The sequence below is a fragment of the Helianthus annuus genome, chromosome 16 (genome assembly GCF_002127325.2).
Source record: "Helianthus annuus cultivar XRQ/B chromosome 16, HanXRQr2.0-SUNRISE, whole genome shotgun sequence".
NCBI classification, from domain to species: domain Eukaryota; kingdom Viridiplantae; phylum Streptophyta; class Magnoliopsida; order Asterales; family Asteraceae; genus Helianthus; species Helianthus annuus.
The window spans coordinates 105,463,196-105,473,583 of NC_035448.2; the positions used below are offsets into that span (position 1 = coordinate 105,463,196).

Below are 10,388 nucleotides of genomic sequence, written 5' to 3' on the forward strand. Positions count from 1 at the left end.
ACATCATGGATGACCCCTATCATCCAATACTTGGGAGAGGGGGTGCTTCCTGAGAACAAAGCGGAAGCAAGAAAGATCCAAAACAAAGCCCTACAGTACGAAATGCACAACGGTATCTTGTACCGAAAATCCTTCTTGGGACCACTACTGCGCTGTGTGGACCCCCAGGACGCGAATTATTTGATAAGGGAAATCCACGAAGGGATTTGCGGCATCCACTCCGGACCAAGGATGGTCGTCGCGAAGATCATGAGCGCCGGTTACTACTGGCCGGGTATGCATGTTGACGCAATGAAGGAGATCCGCAAGTGTGACTCTTGCCAGAGGCACGCTCCAAAAACGTTGCGGCCTAAAAATGATCTTATCCCCGTGTCCACCGCATGGCCCTTTCAGCAATGGGGAATTGACATGGTAGGACCCTTCCCGGATGCCCCCGGCGCCGTAAAGTTCATCATAGTAGCTGTCGACTACTTCACGAAGTGGGTAGAAGCCAAAGCCCTTGCATCCACCACAGCCATGATTGTGCGCAAGTTCATATGGGAGCACATCATATGCAGATTCGGCCTCCCGCTCAAGATCGTGACAGACAACGGCACCAACTTCGCGTCAGACGATCTTAAGAACTGGATGAAGGAGATGAACATTGAGCACACTTTCACCTCCGTTGCGCACCCACAAGGCAACGGACAAGTGGAAAGTGTGAACAAAAGCATCGTCGAAGGGATAAAGGCCAGATTAGGAACAAGGCGGCGCGGATGGGTCGATGAGCTCCCAAGCATTTTATGGGCTCATCGGACCATGCCAAAGACAAGTACCGGCGAAACCCCTTTCAGCCTAGTCTATGGCTCAGAGGCGGTAATCCCGGCAGAGATTGGCTTGCCCTCGCCGCGAATGACCACGGTCAACACGGTTGACAATGAAGCAGAAAGGCGTCTAGACTTAGACTTATTAGAAGAACGGCGTGAAATCGCAAGAATCAGAGAGGCCAAATACAAAACCCAGCTGGAAAGGTACTACAACACAAGGGTTCGCATTTGTACCTTCAATCCAGGGGAGTACGTCTTTCGCGACAACGAAGCGTCAAATGCGGAACGCCCAGGGAAATTGGCACCTAAATGGGAAGGCCCATATCTGATTCATGAGGTCCTAGGCAAAGGGGCCTACAAATTGCGCACCTTAGATGGCCACATCTTACCAAGAACTTGGAATGCGCAACAATTGCGCAAATGCTATATGTAACCTTTTCGGCCTCGCGCCATTTTTCATTTTCGCCACGCCGGCTACGAGCCATTGGCATATATGTATGAAGGCCTAAGAGCCAACTTCTGATTTGAATGAAAACATACGACATGTTCTATTACATTGTTTTTTCGTTACAAATGCATGTTAAACTTCTGATTAGCGCGAAAACACTCCAGCATTTTGAGATGGTTCAAAACCACCTCCAAGGTCCTCCGCAAACAAAGCGCGAGACTGGGTGGCCACCTTATGCTTAGAAAACGCTTCCATTTATTCGAGCTAATTTAACCTAAGTTTTTACAGCAATGCAATAATTGCAACAGAAAAAACGAAGACATTTCATTGCCATTAAAACTGCGCAAAAGCGCATCACTTACAATCAAGTCAGAAACAAAGGCACAAACGCCTATCAACGAACTAACAACCTACTCTATTTGTCTTCTTTCTTCTCACCATCATCATCTTCGTTCCCCTCACCATCGTCGCCATCGTCATCACCTCCGCCATCATCACCAGCTGCTTCCTCATCAGATGATTCAACAGTAATCGGTGGATCAAGGATCGCCTTGAGGCGCTGACACCAATCATCCTTTTTTAAGGCACTAACAACCAAGTCCATGATGGGCAAGGAGAGGTTGTCATATGAGTTCTCAGCACTGGCCAGCGCAGCATCAGCTTGTTCCGTCACTGAGCAATGACTTGTATCGAATTCTTGTCCCAGCATTCGCTCAACGTGATCAGCACACTCCAGGTAACCTCCTCGATGACCAACTGCACGCGCCGCATCCGTAAGAGCAGCAACAGCGCGATCTAGCTCGCCGGCGTTCAAGATGGAATTGGCAACCTTCATCAAAAGAGGAGCATTAAGAATAAACTCTTCAACATGTTAAAGAAAAAGGTAAGGCAAAAAGGACTTACCAGCACTATTCCCCGAGTGCGCATCCATTCTGCTTCAGAAACAAGCGTGTCCACAATGCCTTGGGCCTCAGAATAATTTGTCTGAGCCACGTTAAGCGCCGCAGTGCTGACAGCACGCGCCTCCTCAGCATCGATGGCCTTGACCTTCTCTGCCTCAAGGTCGATCTCCAGGGACTCACATCTGTCGATTTGTTCATCCAAGCGACGTTTGAGCTCCGCAATCTCAACGTCCTTGGCCTGGAGATCTTTGTCCTTGGTGGACAGCTGAACCTTAGCTTCAGACAACTCAACCTGGAAGTTGGCAAATGACTTAGAAATTTTATAAACAACAAAGGAGAAAACGAAAGGAAAATCAACTAACCTCCATCTGTTGTTTAGCGGCTGTCTCAACCTGCGCTTCCTCCACCTTCGATGTCAGCTCCGCTATCTTAGCCTCAAGACCAACAATTTTTTGTCGAGCCGCATAGGCGCGCTCGTTGTCCTGGGCGCAGATGCGCTTGAACTCGGCCTTCTCCTTGGCCAGTTGCTCTTCCACATTATGAAGTTTCTTTTGCAGGCCCTCGCGACCCCACTCTTCAGCTTTCCTATCAGCCTCAAACTTGGCTTTCTCCTCATCAAATGTGGCCTTAGCCTTCTCAAATTCACCAACACGTTTTAGCACACGTTCTCGGTAAGCCTCCCAGTCGGCGCGCTCTCTGACCATTGTTCGCCATTCACGAACTATCTGATGGTTAGCAGATCGAGCGTTGGCCTCGGCAAGAATGTAAGTGCGGTACAACATTTCATGCGGCTTCGCCTTTTGACGGTTAACTTCGCCAGGAGTGAATTGGTTCAAGTACCAATCGCGAGAAGGACCAAATTCAACAAACGTATCCTTCTGCCTTAAGCTCCAAGGGGCTTGATGAGGAGCATCACCACGTTCCTCTTCAGTATAAGTTTTGTAATATATATCCCCGACGGTATCCTTCGCACCTATCACATTGGGGTTATAGCCCCCAGCTCCTCCAGAGCTTGCACCACTAGACACATAGCGCCCTAACCCCTTAGAAGTAACAATCGGCGCAGCGGGGGGAGGTTTTGGGACACCAGACTGCCCTTGAACAGAAGACTGATCGGCAGCTCTTTCTTTCCTCGCCTCTTCCGCCTTCCTCTGCCTATCCGCCTCCTCCCTCAGCTTTCTCTCCTCTTCCGCTTTTCTCTTCCTCTCCGCCTCCAGCTTTCTCTCCTCCTCCTCCTTCCTCTTTTTCTCTTCCTCTTCTTTGCGCTTTAGCTCTTCAGCCTTCTTCTGCGCAGCAATCCTACTCTCTTCTTTCCTCCGATCCTCTTCTGCCTTTTGCTGCGCTTCAGCAGTTTTCGCAGCATCACGCGCAGCAGAATCGGAAGGTTCAGTGGCAACCTTAGGTCTTTTCGTGCTGGGTTCAACAAACTTAACCCCCTTTTCAGGGGTCTTCTTCTTGATCTCTACAAGAATAAAGCAAACGCACTTGAGCAAAAAAGAGGTTAAATTATAAAGAAGGGAGATAAGAGCATACCAGGAGAAAACTGGTATAACGAGCGCAACTTGCTCTTCTTCCCAACAACGGGAATAACAACTGAAACAGGCGCAGAGGCCATACCAGTTGTCGCCTCGCTTCTACCCCTCTTTCTTCCAATCAACGGGGCAGTCTCTTCTTCCTCTTCTTCTTCATCCTCAGGTTGAGATGGAGTTGCGTCAGCATCCGGGTTACGAGAACCCGCGCTCCCAGAGCCCTTTGACCCACCAGCGCCAGTCTTTCCCATAGCTGCATATGATAAACCTTCATAAGAGTCACTGATTATCACGTAATCGTCTAAGTCACGTTGCCGGAGGCGAAGCGTACCTTTGACAGCAGCAGTAGTTGCGCGACTGGCGCCAGGACCCTTGCTGGTCACTTCAACATCCGCCTTCTTTTTCTTCTTCGAAGGTTTCTTCTTCTTCTCCTCTGGGTCAACCCCCAGATCGCGCAACACACCTGCAAAGATTTTAGGCAACGAACTTAACTCGCCATTCGAAGACCCTACTGACTCCTCGCTGGAAAGATAGAAAGTCTCTTTCCCAGCAGAAGTCACAGAGCGCAATGGACGAGGTTTAGGATAGTGCGCACCTTCAGTTGCATCCGGCGGCGAGGCGAAGGCGTCAGCAGCAGGAAGCATGAAGTTCCCCTTTATCTGGTCATACCAGCCTTCCTCATCATCGCGCAGAGGGCGAACGCCCATGGAGCCACCAAAGGCTGGGAAGGCAGCCTGATAGAGTTGCGTCTCTACACAACAAAAACAAAGTATAAGAAACCAGTTAAGTGAATGTACTCGGAAACAAAACAAAAAGGGGGAAAGTATCTAACCTTGATCCCCGATCTTCAAGACCGGGAGTTCCCTGCTACTAGGTGACCACTGGTCACTCATCTTGGCAGCAACCAGAACATTCTCCCCAAATACCCGGTTAGGGGTTGCGGTAAGCCGCTGATACCACTGAGCAGACTTCGGTATAGGAAGGTCCTCCTTTGGTATAACCTCGGTCCATTCCCTAAACGGCATAGCTATTGGCAAGACTTCCTCCCGGATGAAGAAGAACTTGGGTTTCCAGTCATGGAAACTCTTGGGAGGATTCAACAAAATCTTCTTAGCCGTACCACGGCTAGCAAAAGAAAAGAACCCCATTGTTCTTTGCAGTTGATAGAAGACACGAAACTTATTCACCGTCGGCTCAATGCCGTGGGATTGACACAAGAACTCAAAGTGCCTCACCCTCACCATCCCAGGTGGGCTTAACTGTGAGATATGAAACTTGTAGTAGGACAATATGCTACCAAAGAAGTTAGTCGCCGGCAGCCGGAAGTTTCCTTGAAGGAAGAAGTCTTCGAACAAAGTAATGTAACCGGGTGGGGCATCAGCCGCGGTCTGACCCTGAGCAGGGTACCGGACATCCCACTCCGGTGGAAACCTAAAACTTCGAACGATCTGTTCGAATAAACCTAAGTCCCATCTCAGGACTGGGACTGGCCCCTCCTCACTAGCAGGAGCTTCTTGATGTTCTTCGCTCATGTTTCAAGAAAAAGCTGGAAAAAACTTGAAGAAAGTTTGAAGATTTGAAGAAAGTTTGAAGAAGATGAAGAACAATATGAAGACTCAAAGAGAAAAAGGGAGAAGAAACGAAGAGAAAGTGAATCTCTCACCTTTCTCTTCGGATATATATACCCATCGCATTTAATGCGATGGGTAACCGTGCCGCACTCGCCGCAGGGGCAACCAACGAGAGGTTGCCACGTCAAGCGGAAAAGCAGGGACGACGGTTACCACGCGCGCGTGGCATCCACTCTCCTGACATGAAGTGCAACCGCCGCAGGCGGCATGATGACATCCGTGCCAGGGGTCAACTCAAGCGTCGCTCTCAGCGACTTATCTCACCAACCTGTCAGAGGTTCAAATTTCGAAGTTTCCCGCCATAAAACGTGCAAGTAACTTCATGCAGAAGTCACAAGAGTCGCGCCAGATATACGTAAACTGCTAACACCTCGCGCGATTAAAAGGACAACTTCCCCTTCTCTTATTTTTATCAAGTCCAGAGCTCCAACCACTTGCGTTGCGCATGGTGCAGCACTGGACTGGGGGGACTTGAAGGGGTATGGTCCCAAAAAGTCGCGCAAACCTCATAACAGGTTGCACGTGAGACCATACTCCTTAGCATAACAACTTGATCATAACAGCCTCGCGCAGCTGACGTCACATTATGACTTAGCCCCGCGCGAGAAAGAGCACATAATGAACTCGGATAGCAACACTTAGTATAAAAACAATGGTATAAGTGAACACACTAACCCCGCGCGGGTTAGTTGCCACCAAACAAAATCCTCTCCATAGGAAGACGCGCTGTTACCTACAGAGGTACACAGGGTACAAGTGGCAGTAAAAAGAGCCAATGAGCGTCCAGCAGGCTCTGTTCAATCGTGCGCCACGATCTTCTGACGATAAGTACACAAGGACGCCTACATGGCACCAATCAAGAGACGGGGACAACTGTCCCACGATCCCCACTTGTCTGCTGATGACAGAAGGGACAACAAGGCCGACAACAATGACACGTGGCTCCAATCAAGGTGCGCCAGCACCGACGAGCATCTAGAAGCCACTAAGCAGTCGAGGCCAGCGAGGCAAAGAGCATATTCGTTGTTGTCCGTTTCTGGCCCAAGGCCCATCAGCCCACAACCTCTTTACACCTCTCCGGCTATAAATAGAGACCTTACTTCACAGGTTAAGGATTCTATTCTCTCGGCTCTTACTCTTAACTACTTAATTACTCTCAAAGCAATCGCTTATTCTCACGCCGGAGCCCGGTTAAGAGGGAAACCCCCACATTCCCCTCTTAACGAGTAACGGTGTTCTGTTTTGCAGGTTGATTAACCAGTCGGAGCTCAAATACCTCAAAGAAGATTAACCACTATGATAGGAACATAAACCCCTCTAATTAATACCTTAATTAGAACCCGTGTTTCTTCAATAGTCCACTTGTATTTGCATGAGATAAGACTCCAGGTTGCTAGAATAGTTTATTGTAATTGATTCCTATATATAGCTTGTACATTGTATCAATTAAACTTGAGAAATACAACTATCCTACTGAGTATTTGGAGTTATTATTCAGTTAATTTTTACTTTTCATTTTATTTCAGTTAGCAGCTCCAGATTTAGTTCAGTAATCATCCATTGACCATTTAATAGTCTTGTATACCAAACTTTTTTTCTTCACTTTGTCACTATTTCTCTAATATGATTACTAAAATCATAGTTTACGTTTAGAAAATTCAAATATATGTATAGCCTTGTATACATGACTTTACCTTACAAAAATGTTAGAAGTGACGTGATGAAATATACATTCTGATTGTTCTTCAACGTGAATTTGTTTTTGTTTTTTTTTTTTACTTTTCACATTTATCGACCATTTTTAGGTAACTATTACTTACCATGTTTTTTTAGCATGCTTTGTTCACGTGGATTGCCATCGTTTAAGTTTGGTATGTTTACCGGGTATTTCTCTAAATGCAAATCTGTTGATACAAGTCAAACCTTCATTTTATCTTTCATTATTTAATATTTTTCTTACAGCGATTTATATTTAGAGGGGGAGGATCAAATAGAAAGTTTAATTTGACTAGAAAGGATAGGAAACAATAATAGAATGACACATGATAAAGATAAAAATCATAAGGAGTAGTATTTTAGTCAATCACAAATTAGTCTTATGAAACCCACATCTGAAAAAAACCTACTGCGTTCTTTTTTACATTTCACCTCACCACCACCACCTCCACCTCCACCTCCCACCCCCACCACTCCCCATTGTACTCCACAACCCTCGCCCAACGCCTCCACAACCCTCCCCATCGTTCTCTCCACTCTGACTTGCAACACCGTTGGTTCGAAGACGTCACCACCACCACCACCACCACACCTATCACCTCATTCTAGCGTACATCTACGGCGATCTAGCAGTTCTCTGGTACTCTTCATTATCAACAGCAACAAAAAAAAAAACACAAAACTGAAAATTTTAAGGTTTACATGGTTCATTACGTTTTATGTCTTTGGATGAATATTTTGTTTTTTGCTTGCAAGCTTCATTGTGTTTTATATCTAGGGATGAAGGAAGTTGAAAAAGCCAAAAACCAAAAAGTATTATTGTTGTTTTTTGCCAACAAGCTTCATTGCGTTTTAATCAATATTTTATACTCTTCCATGTTTTAATGCTTCAAAACACCGACCCTAGTTTTTATGCATTAAGGTTGTTAACTTTCTCTGACGTCTTTGGCATCTTTTGCATGCTATGTAAAATTTGTGAAATTGTTTTTTTAACTGTTGTGCGTTATAGTTTTGATAAAGAAATTTTAAGTGGGTTGTAATTCTACATGGTGTCTTGTCTCTCATATATGATTTGTTTAACATAATTAATCATACCTTTCTTGAATAGTAGACACAGATTCCTTTTGTTCCTTTCTTTTTATTGCTTTGGTCTGCATTACTACCTTGACTATGTTAATAGTTTATAGTGATGATTATTTTGTTTTTAGGTTATTGGATTTTATCACACTCAACTATCGACCTTTGGCCGTTGCCACCCCTAACTAACACTTTGACACCTGACACCCCCAACTTGACTTTTTGTTTGCACTGGCACCACTCAGTTAAATCTACTCTAGCTTGGTTAGTCTTTTGTCCGACGTGGCACCATTTCGCTGATGTGTACATGATTACGTGGCTGTTATATCTCATTTCCCTTCTCTCGTTTATAACACAGACTCCCCAAAAAAACCCTAATCTCCTCCATTCTTCCATTCATCCCTAAAATCATTCACTGAAGAAGATGCAGATCAGGTAGTTATTCAAGAAGAGTCATCCGAATCGTTGTTTTCTTTGTCGGTTAATCCAAGGAGGCAATCGGTTAATCCACCCGTTGACGTCGATGATAAAGAGGTCAACAGTCCCATAAAAACTAGTTCTTCACCCAAAATGATTGGGAAAACAATCAAGTCTTGCCCTATTGAGGATGTTGATTCTTTGTTGAACCCAATTGAGAATCTTGCTCAATGGAAAACACTAAAGTCAATTCCACCAACACCCGTTTTCGATCTCCATGAAGAAAAAGAAAATTTGTATTTAGAACAAGAAGATATCGCTATCCTGATAAGTGAAGAACCTATCTTTAAAGGTTCAGATATGAAGGGGAAAGTGAAAAACAACAACACTGCTGTAACAACAAGTCTTTCTAGCTGATTGGTTGACCCTGAGAAGTCAAAGTCAATAACAGTAAGCAACCAGGAAGAAAGTTAATATTCTACTGGGAATTTATATGCATACTCTGATGAGGCAATAACCTTCCTGATCCACCAGCCATCACGATCATAGGCATCAATGACCTCCGACAAATGAAAGGCAGCGGTCATGGCTGGTCTCATCCTCACCTCCGGGTAGAAACATTAAATGATTCCACCGGAGTGAGAAGATCGGTGCTCTCTGCGATCAAGATTGGAGGCTAGTGCGGCGAACCGGAACTCAGGTGCTAGCAACGTCGGCGGCGACGGCATCCGATCTGTAACAAGAATCGATGTTGTGGATGTTGTTATATGGTGTTTGGGAATTTGATGATGAACCGTTGAAGATCGGTGCTCTTTGCGTACAGTCGCTCCTTTCGAAGAAGTTCCAAGATAAGACGTAAGTGCTGCTCATGCTCCTCCTGACTCTTGGAGTAGATCAGTATGTCGTCGATGAAGACGATGACGAACTTGTCAAGATAGGGTTTGCATACCCTGTTCGTAAGGTCCATAAATACGGCAGGTGCGTTCAATAATATCAAACCATCCATCATATCAAACATAAATTATAGTAGGTAAAATAATTCATAAAACCCAATACGATTAATGTTCGAGCCAAAATTTGTTTGAGTATTTTAAACATAATAATGAAAACCCAAGATAAGTTATAAGTTCAAATATCGTTCATTGTGTCTCCCTGACCAATCATGTACACGCTGCCCCGGCGTCATGGTTTCCATTGCTTTCCCCAACGCTTTCCCCGTTGTCGTCCCTGCTTCCATGGTCGTGGTTTTGAGTCTGATCCTGGTTTAATTGAGGGCAATCGCGTTTAAAATGACCTTCAGCCCCACACTGGAAACATCCCCTGTTCCCACGCTGTGGCTGCTGCTGTGTGTTCTGTGGAGCTGGTAGTTGCAGTTGCTGGTTCTGTGAAGGTTGAGGCGGTCGTTGTTGTTCTTGGGTTACAGGACGTGAGTTTCGACAATCCTTTGCTTCATGACCAATCTTGAGACATCTCTGACATTATTCCTTGCGACACCATCCACTATGGTGTCTGTTGCACCTGTTACATAGTGGATGAATTCCCCGATATCCACCCTGCCCCTGGTTGCCTGAAGAGTGCTGACTGGGACTCTGATAACGGTCAGTCTTTTGCTGCTGAACCTGTGACTGAACTGGAGCTGATCCCTTGCTGGAATCCCCATCCCATTTTCTTTTGTTGTCCCTGGGAGTAGCAGAAGTAGTGGCAGCAGTAGTGGTAGTACTGATGCGTTTTGGCAGCTTGTTCTGATCCACTGCCTGATCTGTGAGACGATGAGCAAGACGAGTGACTTGCTGGATAGTGCCAAGGTTAGCTGCAGTCACATGACTCTGAATTTCTGGCACCAGACCCTTGAGATACAGCTC

General features: G+C 45.8%; 1 protein-coding gene across 1 annotated transcript; it reads right to left on the reverse strand.

The window, feature by feature from the left end:
- Nucleotides 1–1,631: 1,631 nt before the first annotated feature.
- On the reverse strand, nt 1,632–5,217 carry LOC118488231. The gene is made up of 7 exons (XM_035985471.1): nt 4,518–5,217; nt 4,281–4,436; nt 4,017–4,148; nt 3,690–3,938; nt 2,519–3,618; nt 2,158–2,448; nt 1,632–2,083 (listed from the first exon to the last, which is right to left on the reverse strand). Exons 1-7 carry the CDS (start codon nt 5,215–5,217, stop codon nt 1,670–1,672), a joined length of 3,042 nt encoding a protein of 1,013 aa, XP_035841364.1. The 3' UTR covers nt 1,632–1,669.
- Nucleotides 5,218–10,388: the final 5,171 nt, after the last annotated feature.

What these genes read in the sequence shown, in the direction of transcription:
- LOC118488231 (XM_035985471.1), bottom strand. Translation starts at nt 5,217, where the DNA reads ATGAGCGAAGAACATCAAGAAGCTCCTGCTAGTGAGGAGGGGCCAGTC. An exon ending in CTTGAAGATCGGGGATCAAG is followed by an intron (nt 4,437 to 4,517) that starts GTTAGATACTTT and finishes TTTGTTGTGTAG; the next exon opens with AGACGCAACTCTATCAGGCT. An exon ending in GCCGCCGGATGCAACTGAAG is followed by an intron (nt 4,149 to 4,280) that starts GTGCGCACTATC and finishes AAATCTTTGCAG; the next exon opens with GTGTGTTGCGCGATCTGGGG.